The sequence below is a fragment of the Danio aesculapii genome, chromosome 11 (genome assembly GCF_903798145.1).
Source record: "Danio aesculapii chromosome 11, fDanAes4.1, whole genome shotgun sequence".
Taxonomy (NCBI): Eukaryota; Metazoa; Chordata; class Actinopteri; order Cypriniformes; family Danionidae; genus Danio; species Danio aesculapii.
In genome coordinates, this window is record NC_079445.1 from 22572679 (window position 1) to 22598007 (window position 25329).

At 34.0% G+C, this 25329-nt stretch overlaps 1 protein-coding gene across 3 annotated transcripts in view; it reads right to left on the bottom strand.

Moving 5' to 3' along the window:
* Window positions 1–10736: 10736 nt before the first annotated feature.
* tfeb (transcription factor EB) overlaps window positions 10737–25329 on the bottom strand; it is a 72356-nt gene continuing 57763 nt past the window's right edge. For 2 of the 3 annotated variants that reach the window (XM_056467955.1, XM_056467956.1), the window contains exons 4-10: window positions 23612–23899; window positions 22868–22960; window positions 19318–19435; window positions 17530–17586; window positions 14681–14756; window positions 14431–14578; window positions 10737–11747 (exon numbers count right to left, since the gene is read on the bottom strand). In XM_056467955.1, the coding sequence (XP_056323930.1) occupies window positions 11241–11747; window positions 14431–14578; window positions 14681–14756; window positions 17530–17586; window positions 19318–19435; window positions 22868–22960; window positions 23612–23899 (1287 nt within the window). In that variant the 3' untranslated portion in view covers window positions 10737–11240. The remainder of the gene's footprint in view (window positions 11748–14430; window positions 14579–14680; window positions 14757–17529; window positions 17587–19317; window positions 19436–22867; window positions 22961–23611; window positions 23900–25329) is intronic. The other variant, XM_056467957.1, reaches the window with a different exon arrangement.

Sequence of the window (25329 nt, forward strand, 5' to 3'; positions counted from 1 at the left end):
CACCTCACAGCAAGAAGGTCGCTGGTTCGAGCCTTGGCTGGGACAGTTGCGGTTTCTGTGTAGAGTTTGCATGTTCTCCCTGCGTTTGTGTGGGTTTCCTCCAGGTGCTCCGGGTTTCCCCCTACAGTCCAAAGACATGCGGTACAGGTGAATTTGGTAGGCTAAATTGTCCATAGTGTATGAGTGTGTGTGGATGTTTCCTAGAGATGGGTTGCAGCTGGAAGGGCATCCGCTGCATAAAAACGTGCTGGATAAGTTGGCGGTTCATTCCGCTGTGGCGACCCCGGATTAATAAAGGGACTAAGCCGACAAGAAAGTGAATGAATGCATGAATGAATACACATATAAACAAACTAATGAATGAATCAATGAATCAGTCGATAAATTATGAAGTATTTTAAATACAAATTAAATAAATACATATGTGGACATGTATAACGAAATACATGAAATAAGGATGTGGATACAGAATATAAAATATGTTGAATAGAAGGAAAGAAAGAAAGAAAGAAAGAAAGAAAGAAAGAAAGAAAGACATTTGTACAATAAACATAATTTAAGTAATTCCATATATAGACAAATTTATTTATCAATACATTAATTAGTGGGCATGAAATATTTAAATACAGTTGAAGTAAAAATAAATAAAATAAAACTGAATTACTACAGTACATAGATTAAATTTAATTAAATACTGCATGTGTGGACATTATACAAATATTTAACACATTTAAGTGATACTGTAGTTCACCCAGAAATCAAAAAGACCTCATCATTTGTTCTACTTCATGCTGTTTTATACCTTTATAGAATTATTTCGTCTGTTGAATGCAAAAGAGATATTTTAAAGACTGCTGGTTGCTGTCGACGTTATGGAAGTTCATGTGTGCCAGCTACTGGCATTTTTCTGCATATCTTCTTTTGTGTTTAAAGTAAAGGGTTAGTAAATTATGGCAGGATTTTTATTTTTGGGTAAGCTTTCACTTTAAAGGAAGCTGGTGTTGTGTGGTTTAGGCTGGAATTAACTAGTTTTCATTCTTGCCACCTGGCAAAACTTCCTTAGCTAGTTCACGTCTGGTTTCACAAAAAAAAGTAGTCAAAACTCCTTTAAAGCCAGCTATAATAAGAATAGTAGACTTAAAACTGCTCATATTAGTGTTGTTTTTGCAGGTAATATTCAGCATCTTGCACCTAATGTCAACACATTTACATGTTGTGTTATGACCCTACATGACCCTTACAGAAATTAAGCATGGATTTACAACAACTAAAAAAAAACACGGTGCGGAGTCCCAGTGTTTAGCACTGTCGCCTTACAGCAAGATGGTTGCTGGTTCAAACCCCGGCTGGGTCAATTGGCATTTCTGTGTGGAGTTTGCATGTTCATGTGGGTTTCCTCCAGATGCTCCGGTTTCCCCCATAGTCCAAAGACATGCACTATAGATGAATTGGGTAAGCAAAATTTTCCATAGTGTATGTGTTTATGTACTGGTCCTCCAAGTTGGGCGTTGGGCTAACAACCCACCTCTTAAAAATTAGATGTTATGAAACACTAACTAGGTGCGGCTAAATATCAACTTAGATATAAACGGCCCTGGGAGTAAGTAAGTATTTGTAATAAAACTGGTTGTAAAAAGGGGAAACAATGTGGCAAAGACATGGTAACTACACTTTTACAAAAAAAAAAAAGACTAAAACCATGGTTATTTTTCTCTAGGGAGGACGAAATGAAAACTGCCCGAATAAAAGTTGAAGAAACTAATCTGACACATAATACAGCTCAGCACATTCCCTGCCATGAATGGATTTCCTTGTTTGTTAGAGCAATAAAGCAACCGCTTTGATTATTTTCCTTTTTTTGAGTGTTTACCTACACATTATCCTCCAGCCCACTTCCGCATGCCACCCGAAAGCTCTTCCAGAGCCCCAAAGAGGCTTTTCTGCCAAAGCACCAGAGCAGGCAGGAAATTTACAGGCCACCTTCAGGGCAGACATGCTTCAGTGCTGCTAAAACCTTGTGGCGTAACACAAGCCCTCCTTCACCGTAATTTATGTTTTCACGTTTGATTTTTCTCTTCCTCACACTTACAAGCTTTTTTTATTTTCTCGCCAGGAAACCACAATGTGTTGGTCAGGCGTTTTCGCTGTGTGTTTTGACGACGAGGAGCAAGGGGATGAAACTGAGTGGAGGGATGAATGAAGGAATAAAGGTGCATGTGTGTTGAGGGGGGTCGGATTCCTACAAGCGAGCCATAACATCTCCGCACTTCAAATCTACAGGGATTTATTAGATATGGAAGTCCATTAGCATCATAAAGAACAGGCAGAGAATGGCGCTGGGGCCTGAGGAAGCTTAAAGACACATGGACGTCTGAATCTGAATAAGCCGATTTGTCTGATTTAAACCCGGGAAGGGCTGTTTAACTCAGATATGCATCTTCAGCACTCAGAGTCTGAGGGAAGGTGAATAATAATGGGGCGGGAGAACCGAGACCACCAACAGCCCACACTCACGCACCACCTTCTTCATGCCAATGTCCAATTTGATGCAGATGGTGGCTTGAGTGTGTGTGTGTGAATGTGCCTGTTAGTCCATATGCACAGCATGAGCAAATACCTTGGTTTTAAAGATTCAATCTCTTATACCTTATTCTCTGACAGATGACAAATAGAAAACACTTTCACTGTTGGATATCTAGAAAACTGCACGCTAGCTTCACATCACATCCAGGTCCAGTTTTGTTTCTAAATTGCTGATTTTTGACCTTTTTTTTCTTCTTTTTTGCATTGTAGACCATGGACCACACTTTTTTTCTCTCATTATCAGATTCCCATTGCTAAAACCAATAAGCTTACGGTATCAATCATATTTTACACATTTATTTCTACAGCCTATAAAAGCCAAAGCGTTCTTTTTGGTGTTTATCTGTTTTTTAAAGCATGTGTTTGGGTGTGCTCACACTAGGCACAGTTGCCTTGAACCCTGCCGAAGCGCGGTTGCCCTCCCTCTATGGGGCTAATAATATGCCAAAACAATCTGAATTTGAATTGTGTTCATTTGAATTATTGACTATTGTAATTTAATACATTTTATATGCCATTACAAATAGTTTTAAATTTGAATTTCTTAATGTGAATTTCCTAATTTGAATTTGAATTTTATAACTTGAATATTGAACATCTGAAATTTAAGACAACTGCATTTTTTTAAAGCTGATTTTTTTATAGGTGTACTTTCAAACTTTGTTGTGTTCTGAACTCATAGACTGCAGATACCCAGTTTGTAAAAATACAGTTTCAAGTTTTAAAGATGAAGACATTCCGAAAATCTAATTCAATATTCAAAAAATTCAAAACCAGAAATTCAGATTGTGAAATTCAGATTCAGCAGAAAGAAGGTCAGGGGCATCAACAGAGAAGAGTAGATGATCACCGAAAAATATAGGGGAGGCTGCTTGTCAATGAATTATAATTTTCAATATTCAAATTAACAATATATATATATATATATATATATATATATATATATATATATATATATATATATATATATATATATATATATATATATATTTATATGAGCACAGAAAATGAATAAAATATTCTATATTTACATCTTGAATACCCAGTATGTTTGTATTCAGTTAGCATGCTTACCCGGGTCTAGATCAAGGCCTAACATACGATAATTGGATGTGATTAGCCTAGATCTTTTTCTACATAAGAACAGAGTCGTGTTTATCTTTGATATGTGCTGAATTCCTGTTTGTTTTCTTTAGATGGTATATCAAGAGGTCATTTTAATTGACGGCATGCAATAAGAGCAGATTAATTCTCCGGTCTCTGTTTACAGTTCACTCATTTTAATGAAGCAACACGGCTTCGTATGCGTGAGGTGGCAAGATGACTGCAAGCTAATTATTCCTCACCTCGTCCTATTTTAAGCCTCTCTTTATCTGGGATAAACTGCCCTAATAAAATGGTATTTAAAAATAGGTTAATTGCATTGCAGTGCCGTTTCTGTAATTGTTACAGGAAATAAATGAGGTTGCGCTGAGGGAGTTTGACGGATCTCTGCTGCCCCCTTGAGGACACATGGGGATTTTATTTTTATTTTTTGACTGCTTTAGTCATACTTCCCACTGAAGATAATCTCGTGAATCATGAGTGTATGGGAAAGTGGTTATGGCAGATTACTCAAGATTGATGCTTGAATTAAGTAATGAGTCCATGTCCACATTTAATCTTTTTAAATGCTTCATGTCAATTTTGAGATTTTTGGCTTTTTAAGTGTGTCCAAAATACACATTTAATGGTTTCTTTTGTCACACTTCGTTAGTTTGTGTATTTAGATTTAAATCACATGTTTTTAAAGGTTGTTTACTTACATAGTTTTTTTTTTCTGGATCCTTTTCTGAATTCTGTAAAAAAAATAATCACACATTTTAACTTCAAATAGCCTAGTTGTGCTAGAAATATATGCAAATTAGAAATACCCTGTTCTCAAATCTCAAATAATCAAGGCTTATGGAAATATGGTGATTTTTTTACCCTGTTCACCTGTAGTCTTACCTTAAAACTAACAGTTTGTGTCAAACCACACCATCTGCTGTTTATATTATTGATGTAATACAAAAATCTGGTAATGCAAGGTAATTATTAATGATGTTGTGAGGGACAAAACATGATGAGAAAAACAAGTTTTTTTATTCTAATATTTAAGCTAATTGTTTATTTTTGGATTTTACATATATATTTGAGCATTAGCAATATCACACAAGTAGCAGGGCGATGTGGCTGTATATCGGCACTGGTGGGAGGCATCTTGTGTCCCACTAGTAATGATATACAGCAACATCGCACGGCTACGAGTGTGATATTACATTTATACAACAGTTCGACGGCATAATCGTGTGTATAAATTGTGTATAAAAAAGAAAATCAAACACGGAGATTCTCAAAACCCTTTTGTATGAGGAACTACTTTCTTCCGCAATTCATTTACATCAGCAGCTGAGGTCAGAACAGCAGAAACCATTGCTCATTCACCAATGTCATTTTAGACCTAGTATTTGAATGATTCTCTAGCGTAATATTTAAAGTGCTATTGGGACATCACAATATTACTATGGTACAAAAACAGCACTACTACATACAAAAGAGAAAGATCGCCTTAGAAAGTCACTTACCTGTTTAATAATGATTTGATCAGCTGTAGTTTGAAATTACAGTTTTTCTCTTAGAGCTTATATTGTGCGGTCTCTGTCGCCATTGTGGATGAACATCATCAACCGTCTTCAAAGACAGGCTAATGGCCGCTGATGCGCTGTCTCTCAGAAATTTAAAAAAATAAGATAAAATAGGCACTATAAACTGCATAGTTGCAATCTAAACAACTATATTATCGACTAAAAAGCCTCAAATTACCTTATGTTGCCCAACAGTAGCAATATTTGTCAAACTGTAGTGTCCTCTGTTTGTTGCTGTGTGTGGGCGGAGTAATACACAAGGGTGAAGGGTGAGGAGGCTGGACGAGTGCTGTTACTGGCAGAATCAGTCAATCCGATTCAAGAACCAGACAGAACTGTTATATAAATATACAGTATTTCATTCATTTAACTTAAATGACATTAAACTGACTTAAAACAGCTTGCATAATAAAAAAAAACATTAAGTCAGAAATATGAATAACTTCGTTTAATAAACAATAACTAACATAAAACATAAGTTGTCATAAATATAGTTTTACAATGTGCTGTATGAATTAAACTATTTAATTAGATCATGTGGCAACATTGTACTGCTATGGTTTTACAATATTTGTTATTTTTTTAATTAATTAAATATTCAAGTATTTGTTCATTCTGCTGTATTCATAAATATAAGCATTAATATTTGTCTTGCTGGCAAACGAATAAAACCTAGTGTCTTTCAGAATAGTGGTTACACTCTAAAAATTATAAATAAATAACACAAGTAAACTGACATCTGAATGAGAATATAACATTTAAAAAATATAAGTAATTCAGAATGAACAAGAAATTACTACATTTAATTTAAGTTTAAAATGAATATTTAGTACAATGAAATGAGATTGTCTGACAAGACAATATTACTGTTTAACTGTTCATCATAATGCATTTTTATTTATCACACTACACTGTAAAACCCAAAAAGATAAGGTAACTCAAACCATTTGAGGAAACCGATTGCAACAAACCATTTGAGTAAAAAAAAAAAATCTATGAGTACTGTGAACTTACTCCATTTAGGTTGAAGTAATGAGTATTTAATTAACTCATTACCTTCAACACTGAGTTCAAAACTCTTTTTAAATGAGTAGAATTAACTTTCAGACAATTCTGAGTTAACTGCACTCATTTCATTGAAGCACACTGAATTTTAAACTGTATTTATATATATATATATATATATATATATATATATATATATATATATATATATATATATATATATATAATACATACATATATATATATATATATATATATATATATATATATATATATATATATATATATATATATATATATATATATATACACATACAGTAGTGTGCATTATGCTGCATCTTTCTAAGGCAGAAAATGTAGTTTAAGGTCATTTTAATTCATTCTGCTGGTGTAGGGCTCCCTCTTATGGCACTATAGAGAAACACTCATATACTCACCGTCCCCAAAAACACAATACAATACAAATACAATAAAACATCATCACACAAAACAGTCAAAATGCCATAATCTTAAATACATTTATTGTGAGGTGTCATTTAATTTACAGCAAAACATGACACAGATCCACAGTACTGAAACATTCTCAAGGCCTTCAGAGGGTTTTGGTAAAAAACTTGAGACACATTAGGCTTGTATTGTCCTCTTTCAGCACGCTGTATATACTCAAATGCCAAAAGCAAGTTTTACTATTATTATACTTTTTAAATGTATTATTTCGAATCATCAAGATGTTTTACCAAAGCATACTCTTTACTTCAAGTGATTTATCCCCATATTTAAAACGGCAAACCTTCTCATTCCTGGTGCGTGGCTAAAAAAAAAAAAAAAAGAAAACACACAAGCAAAATGAAAAGCCCCATTCCTGCTTTTCTATACTATCTAAAATGCCCTTGCTTACTTATTTTTACTACACCTATTTTCTAGCTAACCAAGTCAAAGATTTGCATAGAGTTAACCAACTATTTGGCTGGTTTGAACTTGGCTGTGCATTTAGATAATACTAATAATGCATAAAATACACTATCCCCAATGGTGTCTCTCCTGTATTCTCGATGCTAATTCATGAGGTTTGTATGACGCCGTTTCAGCATACTTTTAAACCTTTAAAACAATAAAGCAGTAAAACAGGGAGAGGTGGTTAGGCAATAAGACACTGGAGGTGTATCGTACTCTATTAAAGCTCATATTCAACAACAGGCAGTTTACAAGCCACCATAGTTTAACTGTACAATACGTAAAATTCACATTCCAAAAAAAAAGTTTTAACTAAAGGTTTTATTAATATTGCATGAAAACAATGAATCACTATTAGAGAGCATCGCTTTTTTCACAAGTTTTTTCTTTCTTAAAAATGAATAGAATCAATATAAAAACAACTTTACAAGTTTCTTTTAATCTTTTAAAAGCCTAATATTTTTAATGATTTTGTACAAAAGGAAAAAGAAATATATATATATATATATATATATATATATATATATATATATATATATATATATATATATATATATATTTATTTATTTAGATATATAATATGGCTCTGCACTTGCCATTTATATAATAGAATGGCAGAAATAGTTTTATAGTACATTTTAATGGCTCGGCAGTAATATTCTGTGGAACAAATTAAAATAAAATAAAAAGAGGACAGGTAAAGTACACTTAAGTGGCTTAGTGGTATAAAGCATTTGAAATATAAACTTTATAAAGTCAATAAAATTAAAATATATATATATTTTTCCAGTGCTTTGGGAAGAAAATAATAATAATAAACCTATAATAATACATGTACATTTTCTACATATTCCACTTCCTTCACTGTACAGCTCAAAAGTTGGATCATATTTCTTGTTGATCCAGGATCCCTGAAAGGCACCTTGAGCTGTATGAGATTGAGATTGAGTTTGGCAAACGGTGCTCACAGCTGTTGGCTTTATTTTTTTATGGCATGCCAACATAACAGTTCGCTTTCACAAAAGAAGATATTTTGAAGAATGTTGGAAACCTGTAACCACTGACTTCCATAGTAATAAAAACAAATACCATAGAAGTCAATGGTTACAGGTTTCCAGCTTTCTTCAAGGTGTCTTCAACATATGAAACTCAGCCATAATGATTTAAAAACAACTTTTGAGTGAACTCTGTGGCTGCTTACTGGGACTAACTGGTTAACTTGTGTCCACTGAACATACTGTCACACTAGCACCTGCTCTCTATTATAAAAACACAAGCTTGGCATCATTGTTTCATCCTCAACAATGAAAACAGCAGCTATATTAAAAAAAGGCATGTGTAAAGCTAATGCTAAAATGCCAACTATCTTTCCAAGTGTGTCTCTGTTAGTGGAGAGTCACCTGATTAGCGAAAACAGGGTAAAACATGTCTTTTTCTTGTATTTCATTGCATTGATAACTATACAGAGTTTCTAATCTTTGACCAGCGAATTTTCTTGACTCTTACAGTTTCTGTGCAATTAATTGGGAAACGATTCAGAAGCATGAATCATTCAGATGTGGCGTGGGTGTTTGTTATTCATTGATTTTATAGAAAATTACTAGTTTTGTGAACCTGTTTGGGATTATAAGAACCTTTTAAAATCAAACTGATTCATATTGATTCATTAATGAATCAATCATACAGTTTAGTGAACCTGTTTGTGATTAGTGGAAAAAGATTTGAAAAATCAGACTGATTCAGTGAATCTTTGTGAACTAGTTTAAGATTATTGAGTCTTTTAAAATGCAGCTTGATTCACTAATGAAGTTTGTTTGTGAGTCCGTTTGACTTATTTAGTCATGAATCTTTCAGACCAATTAAGGATGGTTAAGGAATAATTCAGTTTGATTCACTAATGAATGATTCAGACTATTTTGAAAGCAAAATAAATGACTAAACGTTGCATGACTTTTAACTACAGTTATAGAATTATAATATTATACAATTATTAATTCATTTAAAAAAACAAAAAACAATAATAACCTCTGTTTAAATTTAGAGTGAGTGTGACAGTCTCACATGTGGGAAATGGCTGACATATGCTTCAGCAAAAAAAACATATTCAGCTGAAGTCAGAATTATTAGCCCCCTGAATTATTAGCCCCCTGTTTATATTTTTCCCCAATTTCTGTTTAACAGAGAGAAGTTTTTTTTCAACACATTCCTAAGCATAATAGTTTTAATAACTCATTAAACCCATGATGACAGTAAATAATATCTTCCTGGATATTTTTCAAGATACTAATCTAACACAGCTTAAAGTGACATTTAAAGGCTTAACTAGGTTAATTAGGTTAACTAGACAGGTTAGGGCAGGGGTCACCAATCTCGGTCCTGGAGGGCCGGTGTCCCTGCAGAGTTTAGCTCCAACTTGCCTTAAAACACCTGCCTGGATGTTTCAAGTATACCTTGTAAGACCTTGATTAGCTTGTTCAGGTGTGTGTGATTAGAGTTGGAGCTAAAATCTGTAGGGCACCGGCCCTCCAGGAACAAGTTTGGTGACCCATGGGTTAGGGCAGGGGTGGGCAAACTCGGTCCTGGAGGGCCGGTGTCCTGCACAGTTTAGCTCCAGCTCTGATCAAACACACCTGCTTATAGATAATTAGTAATCTTGCAGACATTGATTAGCATGTTCAGGTGTGTTTGATTAGAGTTAAAGTTAAACTGTGCAGGACACCGGCCCTCCAGGACCGAGTTTGCCCACCCCTGGGTTAGGGTAATTAGGCAAGTTATTGCATAATGATAGTTTGTTTAAAAAAATTAAAAGCTGTTTTTATTCTAGCGGAAATAAAACAAATAAGTTTCTCCAGAAGAAAAAAAAATGATCAGACATGCTGTGAAAAAATGTCCTTGCTCTGTTAAACATCATTTGGAAAATATTTAAAAGAGAAAAAAAATAAATTTAAAGTGGGGCGAATAATTATGACTTCAACTGTATATTTATAATTCTAGGGGGTAAATATGTACGTCTGAAAATCAGATGAAACTTTTTTAGACTGCAAGACAATTTCTTTCAGATGAAAATATAAAGGGATCTACTGTTTGATCCCAGGTAATGGAAAAGTTTGTACTTTTTTAAGGCAATCGGTCTATGTCTGTAGTACAAAAGGCTAAATATAAGCTAATTCTGGATGACAGAATTCAAGCATATCAGTTCTGTTTTGTTCAGTTATGGTGCTAAAAATGACTTCACAAAAAGCACGTTCTTAATTTGCACTTCAGTGCAAAGAACATTTTTACATGGGTGTTCTTAATTCATTATAATGGCATGCATAATCCCTTATAAACAACCGTATAATATGTTGTATCATCTGATAAATAATCATAACAACAGATCAACAAGTGTTATTGATGCATTATAATGTAGGCATTATAATAGTGCAAAACATTGCTATTTTGCATTTTTATGAGTGGAATATTATTCACAATTTTAATTTAGCTCAAGGGAAATGTCTTGAAACCACATCATGATATCTTACGGCTGTCTAAAACAACAACTTTCCTTACTTTATTTAAAGCAGACCAGACCACTAATACATATTAAGTGTAAAACTGTCAAATAAGTACTAATAAACAGCTAATAAGCAATCAATTGTGCCCATATCATGAGCACGTTATACAATTTTTATGATTAAAAGACAACTTTTGTGTCACTTTAAGCAGTAAAATACTGTAAAATACGGTACGATACTGTTTACATCTTAATATCTCAAGATATTAATAAAAATATATAAAATGCTACAATTATTGTAACAATTAAACTAAAAGTTACGATTATCCATCAGATTATACAATGCATTGTTTATAAAGCATTAAGTATGCATTTAATACATTCAGAATACCCTTATAATGCATTATAAACACAGTGTTACCAACATTTCTAACTTCCTAATAAATCATTATCATGGCTTTCCCCAATATGCCAAACTAATTGCAGTATCAGTGTGTGTGTGTGTGTGTGTGTGTGTGTGCATTAAATGCATGTCCAATTCACAGTATATCTGAGTCCTCAATGCTAAAGCTGCTACGCCGGCTGCTGTCCACAGACGCTTCAGGCGACATGGCGGACAGCAGTGGGTCTCCACCCAGCGGCGACAGAGCCTCCTCCATCAGCAAGAAGCCCAGCTCGCTCTTCTTTCCCATCGGCGCGAGGCCTCCACCTAGAGACCCCAGATCCCCCAGGCCATCTTGGTATCCCGGGATGCCTCCATCGCACAAGTCCAGAGACTGGGCAAAGTCAAAGTGCTGAGAGCTGCCCACGGCTGGGTACTGCAGCTGGGGCTGAGGGTGGAGGTGCTGGTGCTGGTGGAGCTGAGGGTGAGGTTGAGGCTGGGGGTGGTGCTGGGGGTAGTGAGGAGGCAGATGGGTCTGGTGCTGGAGGTGGTTCTCCTCAGGGCTGCTTTCTTGCTTGATAAAGGGGTTTTGGTGGTCAGTGTTGGTCAGGCCAGACGGGGAGTTGCTGGGGAGGCCGTGGATTTGGGCTTGTCTTTCTAGCTCCTGAAGGGTGAGTGGAATGAGATGGATGATTAGGGTTGATTAGGGATGATTATTTGAATGTTTTCACTTTAATTTATATATTTTGTTGTGTTGTTTTGAGCAGTGCTTCTCAAAGTGGGGATCGGGACCCCCTGGGGGTCGCTTGGTGATTTCCAAAAATCGCATATATTTTATTAAACTATTAGAACTATCATATTTTATCCATAACCTGCAGAATATAAAGATAGTTTTTAACTTATTATATATTTAATTTATAGGTAATATTTAATAGTTACATTAAAAAAACATGCAAATAAAAAGTCATCAGACTTTCAAGTTTTTTTTCCATTGGATTGCGACCCCTGGGGTTATTATGCTAGATAAACACCACAGCAATAGCATTTGTTGCCGCAGATTGATTTTACGGTACAATGTTAAACGTTGACACCTTAAAGGCATTCACATACTGTACATTAAAAAAAGAGGCCAGGACTGAACAAGGAGGATGATCTCCAAGTGGCTCCAAGTCTCCAAATTAAACCAAGAATAGTCTTGTGCTGTAAACATTGTGCTCACCATTCTCATTAAGTGAGGTTAATATTAAGTTAAACAAATGAATAATGATTAGAAATAATAGACTGTTGTACTTTTTTGTGTCGTCAATAAACTTGTTTATATAGTTCCCATAGGTGTGTGTGTATGCTTATAACCACCTCCGAGCATAGAGGGGGTCGCGAGAAAAACTGAAAAGTTTGAGAACCCCAGGCTTGGAGTATGTTGGTAGCAATTATGATATGTATGTGATACTGGATTTTTGTTTTTAATTTGTTGGTATTGTTCTATACTAGCTTCATTTTGGCAGTTTTTATAAACATATATTTTTAAATAAAAAGTATTCATTTTTTTCATCGATTTGTTTTGTGTTTTTAGATTTTAATTACGTTTTTTTATACAGTTTACTTTTGTTTTTAGTTATTTAACCCAGGAGTATGAATTATTTCAGGCTTGTCTAATCGTTTGTTTTAAGGTAAAGCATTTTAGTTTCAGATAATTATGGAGCAGGGTTAATCCCGCTCATATTTATTTTTAGATTACCTCTGCTTGCATTTAAAAATCATTTTTAAAGTTATTTTAATCATTATTTATTCACTAATAATAACTTGTAAGACAAACACCAAAATGTAATATTTTTTTAATGTGTTGCCTAATTTCCCTTTGTATTGTTTAAAATTGTTTTATTGTTTTATTGGCTCTGACATAAAAAGTGATGATGAACATGAAGTTCAAAAGACAAGTTTTATGTAAGTAAATGTGTATACGGAGTGGATTTTTTGCTATTCGCTTCAAATTAAATCGACAAAATGTGTGATAAACAAAAAAAGCACATTAAAAGCAAGTTAAGTGTCTGCTTAAACAAATAAAATGCCAAAGTACGAGCGAAATGATGCTTGTAATTTAGTACAACAAACATATTTATAAATAATGAAACAACGGTTATTCTGAGCTTTGCTTGTTAAAATATATAAAAGAATACGTGACAATATTACATTTAATTGTATCTTTTTTATATTATTTACACTTATTGTTGAAAATGGGAAAAACACATACAGACAAAGTATAAATATATAAAATGACATTAAATAGCATTTGGCGTCTTTTATTATGCAATCACATGACATCAAACTGGACATAAACTTGCGTATATAAAATACAGCTATATGTTAGACATTTTAGTGTGTGTTGTTTTCTGTAAATCATGAGAAAATAGGTGTGATTTTCATTTTTGTTTGTTTGTTAACCAGTTTAAGATTAGGGGATACAGATTTTTGACAGTTTTTTTAACCTGTTTAAGATTTGTTGTTTTGATGGTCAATCTGAGTATGACTGTCTGCTTAATTTCTGTTGATACTGCTCCTTCAACAGACATTTAACTCGCTATAAGAAACTTTGCAAGTACATGTCAACTTACACTAACCCTAACCCCAACCTAACTGTCTACTTATAATCTAATGAGAATTAGTTGGCTTGTAGATGCAATGTAACATACAGTAAATTCCACAAACGAAATTAAATGTGACCGAAAAAGACTTGCAAATGAGTTTCATTCAGTAATGAATCTTTTAGGTTTTGTGAACGAGGTTAAGATCAGTGGATAACCATTTTTTAAAATACACCAATGAATCAATCAGAATGTTTTGTGAACCAGTTTAAGATTAGCAGATAAGGGCTTATAAAAAATTCAGACTGATTCACTAATGAATCACTGATTCGGTTTTATGATCCTGTTTAGGATTAGGGGAAATGACTTGGAAAAAAAAGACTGATTAAGTAATGAATAAGTAAGATATTTTTGTGAACCTGTTTTAAAATAGTTGAACAAAATTAGCAAAATAAATTTCATTATTGAATCTTTTAGGATGTTTTGTGAACCAGTTTAAGATTAGTGGATAAGAACTTCTAAAATTCAGACTGATTCCCTAAAGATTCATTCAGACTGTTTTGTATGCCTGTGTCTTGTGAGCCTGTTTGACTGTCACTTGTTTTGTGAATCAGTTTAAGAATAGTAGATTAGGACTAATTGAATCATGTCTCACAAAAAACAAAAACAAACAATACAATTAAACAGGACACATCAGAATGTAAGAAAAAAATAGCATCCTACACTTTGTTTGTTTTGATGTGTATATGTTGAAAGAAAACTTACCTGAATGCGGAGCCACAGCTGTTTGTTGGCCATCTCCATCCTCCTGAAGTTGTTCTCCACCTCTCTGGTTCTCTGGACGTCCTTCTGCATTCGTTTAATATAATCCACGGAGGCCCTCAGAATAGTGCCTTTATTCCAGCGAACATCCCTGAACACAAGAGGTTCCAGATGGTCAAGTGCTTACTTGAAGATCACATTTAAAAGCACACGGAAAGTTCACATCTGCACAGATCTGAGAGATCAGACTTACAGGTCATTGGTTTTGGGGATCATGGTGCCCAGCTCCTTAATTCGATCATTGATGTTAAACCTTCTCCTCCTTTCAACTAAAAGGAAAACAAGTCAGGGTTTTAAATTGGAAGATGAGCAGTATTAGGACAGAACGAGCAATCAGCTTCTTATTATCTGACCCTGACAGTCATGTGGTCATAAGTTTTATGTTTACTTCTTGGCTCACTCTTGTGTTAATGATGGGAAATGAGGCAACCAAACGGACTATCTCTGCATGTTTATAATGTGTTTATATGCACCTTCTTATCTCAAAATATCATAGAGAACATGTTAAACGTTCTCAACAAGCACCAAAAAAATTTATTGTTCAAACTACTTATTTAAAATGAGCTGAATCAACACAAAACAATTAAGTTGTCCCAAAACAACTCAAGAATTATGTTAAATCCACTTAAATTTGTAAAATCAATTAAGTTAACTTAATCAATTGGTGTTGAGACAACATGGGGAACTTGTGTTCACATGGAACTCAGCTATTTTTACAGCGTACAGTGCACTTTTTGTGTACAATGTTATAATGATTTGGTTAAAGTACTGTTTTGCTGTCATTCAGAGTAAGATTTGAATGTAAAACCGAACCGACATACATATTCAGAATAATGCCTATTATAAAATATAAAATAATATTTGATTTGATTCATACTTCAGTTGATTTTAAATCAAGGGAGCCCAAATCTTTTCTTATAAAGGGCCAAAAACCAAAGTTGGTTGAGGGTTGTGGGTCGAAGTTAAATATACCAAACCGTATATCATTAAATTAGCCATGGATAACTTCTTACTTTATTTGCTAATATTTAAAAATAACTAGAAATGTTGCTTTAAAACATATGTATTAATGATGCAGTATAATTTTTACAGTTTTATAATGAATTATTATAGTAAAAACATAAACAATCCCATTTATAGCACAATGGAGTTCAATGCTGAATACAAAAGTCGAGCTGCTCTTGCCTTTGCCTTGATTTGCTCACCGATGTCTTGTGCATTGTCCTCTATCAGACAGTATTTACATTTTAAAAGTGTGATTTATTTACTTCATTTAAATGAAACATTTAATTTAATTGGCTGTTTTTTCTAGCTCCTCAATTAAACAAAGAAACAAAAGATTATGTTCAATTCAAAATGATGATCTCTGTCAAAGGCATTTGTCCCAACCAACTCCCCATCATTCTCCCTCTCTTCTCAGATGGGATGGCGGGCTTTGGCCCATGGGCCCTACCTTGGGCACCTTTGTTTTAAATGATTAAAAACTTGATGGAAAAATATGTAAAACCTAATGATTTGAATTAGGGATAGTGGCAAAGTATTTAAAAAAAATACTAATAATTAGTATTCTGGGTTGCACTGTAATCCTTAAATGAGTCTTTTAATATGTCATCAAATTATTCTAGCTCTAAATATGCTTGACAAGAATGTTTAAGAATGTATAGGTGTTTTACTGTACATATAATAATAGTAAAACAGAGCGATGGTCATTTATGTGGTCTCCAAATCTATTCATACAGAAGTAATTATGTATATTTTTATTATTCATATAAGTACTTCATCAAATATTTTATATTAACACAAATGTATGATTATGATACACTTACATATTTTGTATTGATGCTTGAAAACAATTAAAGACAAAATAATGAGCCCTCCATTGACATTTGAATTCCTTTTCAAATATTTCTCAAGTGTTGATTAATGGGAAATATTTTTTGAGAAGAGTTTTCCAGCACGTTTGAACAATATCATAACTAATTTCTTATAATGAATTGCTTTTGTTTTTGCCACGATGACAGTACATAATATACCCGTAATATTTTACTAGTTATTTGCCATAACGACAGTCCATAATATGTCCATAATATTTTACTAGTTATTTTGTAAGATATTCAGCTTAAAGAGCCATTTAAAGTCTTACCTAATTAGCTAAGTCATTGGACAACAGTGGTTTGTTTAATCTTTTTTCAGCCAAAATTAAAGAAAATATTTGGTCACACTTTATTTTGATGGCCCGTTTGTTGATATTAAGTTACATTGCATCTACATGCCAACTAATTCTCATTAGATTATAAGTAAACTGTTAGGGTTGGGGTTAGGGTTAGTGTAAGTTGACATGTACTTGCAAAGTTTCTTATAGTCCGTTGAATGTCTGTTGAAAGAGCAGTATCAACAGATATTAAGCAGACAGTCTACTAATACTCAAATGGACCATCAAAATAAAATATTCCCAAATATGAAGATAAAAATAATTGTAAAAAAGCCTTGCTCTATTACTATTCTATGACCTGGGAAATATTTGAAAAAGAATACAAAATTCACAAGATGGCTAATAATTTTGTTTTCAACTGTACATACAGTATGTGATAAAAGAGTAGCCAAAGCATTCAAATGAAGACTCTTTTTGCCTGACCTTGACCATCATGTAATAATTTCCTTTGTTTGTTTCTTGACTCATACCTCTGTTAATTATAGGAAATAAGGCAATCTGCCCGTTTTTATAATGCACAGGATATAGCTCTACCCTCCTATATCAAAGTACTTGGAAGCAGGCCAAACTTAGCGAAGCTCTGCAGAATTATTGTCCAACTCCAATACTTGTGAAATGTCACAGGCAATTACATTTTAATGCCACAGCAGCAGGATCTGTCTTAGTTAACGATAGACCAAAGTATAGTGCGCTGTCAGCTGAATGTGCCTGAAGGTGATGGCGATGGTGGATGTCAATGGCAGGGCACTAGCGGATCTAGTGTACTTTAAACTGTGAGGGGTTGTAAACCGAAAGAAATGAGGGGAGAAAAAAAAAAAGAGCATACTCACTCAGGTTGTGGTTGTCTTTCTTCTGTCTTTCTTTAGCCATTGCACGAGCTTCTACATCTTGCCAAAAACAAAAGACTTTTAGTCAACTGTTATAATTATCAACTGGTTTTGCTCTTCACACAAAATACAGTCTGAACTGGATTTAGGAGACTTCGCAATAGCGGTGATCAGAGGCACTGCTTAAATTTTATCCAGCAGGGTTATGCAATAAACTTTCCCTCATTTTTTCCTGTGAGAGAAGTGTAGTTTAGGCTGTGCTCGGTTTTCTGTTTATTCTGTCTATTTATTTTTAGGTTAGTATGTCAATGCATTATAATATCAGTAAAAAAAATACTAAAACTTGGGTCAAGATAGCTAAAGATGCAATTCAGAAAAAAACAACAACAACAACAATGAAAATTTGGAATAAGATCTAAATGTATTATCAGTTTCTCTTGTGATGCTGATGTCTTGTTTGCTTCCTATACTTTGTGTCAATCTGATCACAAAACATTTTCACATTCAATTTATTTCATAGGAATTATGATAAATGTTGTAATAAGACCTACAGGTTTATTATTGTTATCTAATACTAAACCACAAAACTAAAATTATTTTTGTTATTTGAAGTAAAAGAATAAAAAATAAGAATAAAATAAAAATCAAACAATATAATATAATATAATATAATATAATATAATATAATATAATATAATATAATATAATATAATATAATATAATATAATATAATATAATATAATATAATATAATAATATAAAATAATAATATAATATATTATAATATAATATAATATAATATAATATAATATAATATAATATAATATAATATAATATAATATAATATAATATAATATAATAATATAAAATAATAATATAATATATTATAATATAATATATTATAATATAATATAATATAATATAATATAATGTAATATAATATAATATAATATAATATAATAATATAAAATAATAATATAATATATTATAATATAATATAATATAATATAATATAATATAATATAATATAATATAATATAATATAATATAATATAATATAATAATATAAAATAATAATATAATATAATATAATATAATATGTAAAATAATAAAAAAAATCTAATAATATAATAAAATAAAATATATCTAAAATATAATATAATATAATATAATATAATATAATATAATATAATATAATATAATATAATATAATATAATATAATATAATATAATAATAGTTAGCCAATAAATTTTAAGCAAATACTAATTAAACTAATATAAATATAAATAAAATAGTTGAAATAATACAGACATGCTTAAAAAAAACTCAGAAGAAACAAATATTTTTTTTATTAAAAATGTAAATGATTAATAAAACTATAGCAGTAACTCAGTTATTTAAAAAAATAAGACTGATCATATATGGATCCTATATATACATTTCTTTGAAAAAAAAATTCTCAAGTTTAAAATATTTATTTATTTATTTATTTATTTTTAAACACTGCATTTGACCAAATAAAAATATGCAAGATAAAAAAATGATTTAAACCTAAGTTGTTTGACAAAATTTTTATTTTAATTTAACAAATCAATTCTTATATTTTTGTTGTATCATTTACCTTAATTGTTGTCTTCGCTATTGCTGTAAAATACTAACAAATACCTAAAACTATAAATAAACCTAACGAATAATGTTAAAAGAAGAATATGTTTAACCCTTAAATATACCAGTGCATGTCATAGTTAGAGTTGCCCTGTCTGTTCCGTAAGAAATTAAAGATCACACTACCTGACAACTCTCTCTTGATGGCCAGATTTGCAGGGCAGGAGTTGCTGGTCATGGCTATTGCGGATCCAGACATACCGGGCCCCGTGTACACATCCAAATGACTGCTTGACAATGGGAGCTGCAGTGCACAGAAAATACTAATGTGAGTATTGGAAAGTAGGAAGACAACAGCAATATGTACAAAAAAATCTTTTTTAGCATCAAGTAAGTACTGAACTAAATTAAAATAAACAGTGTTTTATTCATAATTAATTCTCTGACCATGGATTTGAAGACTCCTTAATGCCCAGCTGCAATCTAATGCTGTCCTTGCAGGAAAAGATACAACTAGTTTGTCTTTCAAATGGCATTTTTATGAAGCCATATCCAGCGTAACTCTGGTAAATCATCACAATCACTAGAAACCCAATAAACACTCAGCTTATCTCCAGAGCAAAGCCATAAACGCTAGAGATAATGAAGATAAAACACAAAAAATATCACAAGCTATTGCTTCTAGGTGAGAGGAATGATTGACTATGCTCTTTCTTATCTGGGTCTTTATGATTTTATACCAGTTGTATCTTTTATTCCATCTCGGTGTTTCAGTATAATTGTAAGCAAGCCATCTCTGAGCTCCTAATGAGCCGTGACAGATAAATCAGCTCAGATATCTTATCACAGAAGCTACTGTGAAACACAAAGCCAAACAAACACAAATCAACAGTAAAAAAAGTCAAAGAGGGAAAACCATTGCGCGAAGCCGTTAAATTTGCGCGTGGAATCACATTACACCTTTTCTGCAATTCCTAATTCAGTGAAGCGGATTGCAGTGTCATACTGAGAAAACAGAAATGGCTCATTAAGCATTTTAAATGCAAAGATAAACCACGACGAGAGGGTGTAAGAGAAGGTGCGAGCGCTGCTTTCTGACAAACAATGGCGATGATTGAAAATACAAGTATGTACTATGCAAAGTCTTTGACGCTCTGTTGGTTTTGGAAATTCCATTCTGAGAAGCTTTAATCACTAATCAAAGAAAGAGTGATCAAAGGAAGGACATGGTCAGCAGGGTCAGAGGAGGCCTTTGCAGACTCATTAGGAGTCCAAACCCCACCTCTCCACCCCCATGTTTCTTCCAACCTTTAAAACTTTAAATCCCCCCTAATGCACCATTAAAAAACAATATATAGTTTACATGCTTAATATTGCCCTTATATCAGGGGTGCACAAACTGTTTCATTAGAAGGACCAAAAACCAAATATCTTTGAGAGCCATGGGCCGTAAGTTTGCCACTGGTTATTTCCTCATTTGTTTTAGGATGTTTCAAAATAACTCAAAAACATTATTTTAAATTGTATTAACTAATACAGTATACATTTTAACTATAACTTATTACAATAAAAAACATAAACACTTTATAACACAGTGGAGTTCAATGCTGAATACACTAGTCAAGCAGAATCTTGCCTTTGCCCTCATTTGCTCACTGATGTCTTTGCATTGTCCTCTATCCGTCAGGTGACAGTACGTACAGTTTAAAAAGTCTTATTTACAACATTTCATTGAAACTTTTCATTTCAGTTAGTTTTTTGTAGCTTAGCAATAAAACAAACAAACAAACAAACAAACAAACAAACAAACAAAAAAGGTTAAAAAAAGCATCCTCATAATTCTCCCTCTCTTCTCAGATGGGATGGTGGGCCAAATCAAAGGTTACCATGGGCCAACTTTGAATTGCAGGCCCTAGTTTGCGCATCTCTACCTTATATGCACCAACATTGAGACTGGTTGCTGCTGTTCCTGGGTCAGGATTAAGGATTTAATTGTTTTGTGGATCAGAATAAAACGTCATTCATCAAGAAAAGATTTGGTAGAGGAAAATGGCAAACTACAAGACTCATTAAACTGTAGTATTTCCGTATGTATGATCTTTACGCACTAAATGCATGAGCTATCAATGAACCAAAGATCAACCATTACATTAGAAAGCAGATGTCAAAAAATCAATAAGAATATCAATCAAACATATCACTGCTAAAAAACCCCAAAATAAAACAGATTATAGAGCCGTAACTGTATACATATTTGTTTTTGTGTAAACTTGACAATAGACAAAAACGTTTACCATCTACTCCATGTCATTATGGTTTCAAATCTGTATCATCATTACTTTTTCCTCCTGAACAACACACTTTGAATATTTTGTCTGCAAAAAGTGGGTCATCAATGTTTGGTTCAAATTTGCTTCACAACAACCCACCATTTTTAGAGTGTACAACAAAAATCAATGGAGTCCAAAACAACATTGAACCCCGCTGACTTCCATTATGTGCACAAGTTTGAAATCCCACGTGGGTGACAAAATGTTGACAGAATTTTTTGTTTATGCGTGAACAAGCCTTTTAGCAGTTGAAACAGCAGTACTCAGTTGCAGTCTCACCTCAATAACAGCCATAAACAACAAGTCATTTACAGATATACGAGCACAACATGCTACAAGGGTTTGGCTAAATGTGTGACAAGGTGTCCTTAAAGTGCCCACAGCATTCCCCTGTTTCTTTCAAGTACCTCCAGTTTCCAAGAATAAGAAGCACAGAAACAAACTGCTGCAAGACTAAACAACCCCACCCCCTGCTTCCTACCCAATATCACCCCTCACTGATAGGAAAACGAAGGCCTTACCAGCTGAATCTTCTCTCCATCGATAACCTCCACGATGGCATAGGTTTTATTAGTGTCTTTCATACTGGCGTCTGAATCTCTCATAGCTGCACACACTTGTCGTTCTCCCTCCACCTCTCCAAAGAGACTAACCTGAACCACACCGGGAACTTTTCTCTTCTACTTTCTCCTAAGCACTAAACACTGAACTTTCCCCTATCTGGACTTTCAGCCTCCCCTCCCCGGCCCTCTCTTTCTCCAAACCACCCCCCCCCTCCTCTCCTGCTTCCCCACCTTCACGAAATGCCTTGTAAACAAGTTGAACTCTAACTGAGAGCAGCTTAATTGTTAATGTCGGGCAGTTGCTTAAATATAAAGCACAGTGCTCCTACTTTCCTGATTCCCCACGCAATGTCTTCCCTTGAGTGAATCAGGCCACAGTTTTAAGTCAATTAAACATACTTAAAACATTTCCCCCCTGAAGAAAGCTGGCAAGGATCTAATATTGGTTGAACAGATAATTGGACAGGCAGAGTTCTGGAAGAGTCTGAAGTCAAAAATAAGTCATTTCGAGGTCGCATGAGAGAGAAAACAGTTGCATCATTTTCCTGAGACGGTGCTTCGCTATAATTAGACGTGACTTTTGGTAATCAGACAAAGATGCTTTTCATCCCTATATGCCTGATAAAAAAGCAGCACAACAAATAGATCCAGAATAATTCCTCCATTGTCAAAGCAAGAGGTTACGGGGGCTTCAAAAATAGAACTATTCAGCAGCAATAAGGCACAGCCTGTGCATCATAAACAAGAATTTATTCACTCAATTTTTCACTTACCTTCTGGGATTCCGTATCACTTAGAGACAGCAAAGACTAAAAGGCCTGAGCTGAGCGAATGGCTACTTACTGTGTTTGGCATCTGGACCACAGGGTCAATGTAAGCCTGGATGTCATCATAACTGGACTGTAGGCTGATGATGTCATCAATTACCTCATCCATCTTGTCAAAAACAAACACATAAGGAGAATTTAGACGCTAAGTATGAATACTTTTCATTGATTATTGAAGAGTTTTTCTATACATTCTTCAAATATATCTATGCTAAGGAAATATCGACAGATATTACAGATGAAAGATGCATTCCTCTCAACAGCTGGACAGACATAATCCCTCTCACAAAGGTTGTCACTGTGCCACATGCACATATTCGCTTAGGATCGCATTGGATTTGGTGGTATTGAGAGCGTAGGGAGGAAAAAGGACCAAAGTCTGCTTTGTTCCCTGGGTTCCCTGTCACTCTTTAATCTGTAATTATACCTCCACAGCCATAATTGGCCACTTAAACTCCAATGACAATGAAGTTAAGTTAGTTAACACCCTGACCTTTGTGTGCGCTTGGGCAAATAACACCCACCACAAATAAAATCATATGGGTTATGGGAGATGAGCAAGACTTTGTCATTTGCTGAAACATTGGGTTTCTGTGAACTCAGAGAGGAACTGTGCTACTAAATATAAAAATGGATATATGAATGGTAAATTAAACATGTTGTGACATCAAAATGAATCACAATGAGTGTGAAGATATGTTACAGGAAAAGTGTTTATTTCAAACATGTCTAGACATGCTTCTTAAGAAAACTGAAGTACCTCGTTCTCGTGGCTGGAGCCGATGTTGAGCATGGCCATGGGACTGTTGGGCGCACTGTTTCCAGCAGAGTTCATGAGCTGCTCGGTGCGCATGCATGGAGAGTGCATGTTCGGTGGGGCGCTTCCGCTTTGAGCCTGGACCATGGGGGGTGGAGAGGGCTGAACCAAGCTCGTGACGGCATGTACAGCTTGTTTGGTGGCGTATGTGGTGGACAGGTATTCCTTGAGCTGCTGCCGCTGAGACTGTCGGATGTGGTAGTCTGTGGGGTTCTCAAGATGGGTCTGCACCTGTCATATAAATGTAACAATAAAAATATAATGGAATGCAATTTTTTTATTCGTTTCCTGAGTATGTCAGTTGATAAATGTTGCTTTCAAATGTAACTGTGACTATTTGTATATCTGAGTCTTGTTTATAATTTGAATTTATATTTTTGCTGGATTTTAGGTCTATAACATCTGGCAAAGTGACTCTACTAATGACAACTATCGTTTGGGCTCATTTGTGTACATTTACTTTCTTGAGGAACGGTGCTTAATATACAATATTTTCATTGTAAAAATGAATAAAACAAATTAATTGTGTGTGCTCTATGAAAAGCATCAACATTTTCTATTTATAATGTATTTAACAGTGTTGCAAACAGCACCAAATCAGAGTCAGTCTGCTCCAAACTCATTCAGAGCAACACCATGACTGCTTGTAACTTTTTTCATTGTAACTAACAATGTGTAAACACGGTGTACATAAGGTATTCATTGCACAACTTCAACACCTTAACCTTTTTATGAGAGTTGCTTGAACAGTCTATCAACATGCTTTATTGATTATAAAAGGCACTCACTTTCTGTTTAAAATGCATTTACAACTTCGATAAAAGATATTTTTCATTTTACTTGCTACACTCTGCAAAAATTCTGGACAAAGTTAAAGAGTCATGAAACCTCCCTATTTCAGTTCAAGTCTACCTCAGAATAAAAAAAAAAAAGCCACCGGATGGGCGTGGAGTGCTGCAAGGAGAGGGAGGAGTGGTTGTGGCCAGCAGGGCAGGGGAAAAGAGGGGAGCGAACAACTGTTATCAGTTGGCTCACAAAATGAGACACAAACCGTGAGGAGACCCATGATTGTATAGTTTACGAAGTTAAAATGCAATGAAATTAACAGTAAGTAACTTAATGCCCTGCTACATTTGTTATTCAAGATTTTACATATAACCACAATTTGTTATATCATTATAAAGATAGTCATGCTTATATGAACACTATAAATGAGGAGGACTTCCCTCCTCCTAAATTTCAGGGTCTGAATGCACACATAGTGGAGCAGCAGCAGCTCTCTTGTCCAATCTATTTCAACCATTAGTCTGTATGATTTTAAACATGGGCAAACACAGCAGCACAGATATAGGCCATGTGTCTGAATGGTAACAAACTCAACTGATAAAAGACAAAGTCTGCCATTCTACAATTCTCTTACAGCTCTCCTGACAAAAATGCTTGCTGCAAACCAACAGCTTTACTGTATCGCCCTGACAGCATCACAGAGTAAAACATGCAACAAACTCTGTGTCATATGAACACTTACGACCCATCATGAATGACTAAATACTGCGTGCTGTGTGCTGACGCTGTCTCACAGCTTGGCAGGTCTGTCTTGCCTTCGGAATACATGTGCAGTCATGAATAATTAAGAAGCAGGGTCTTCTCATGGGATAAGA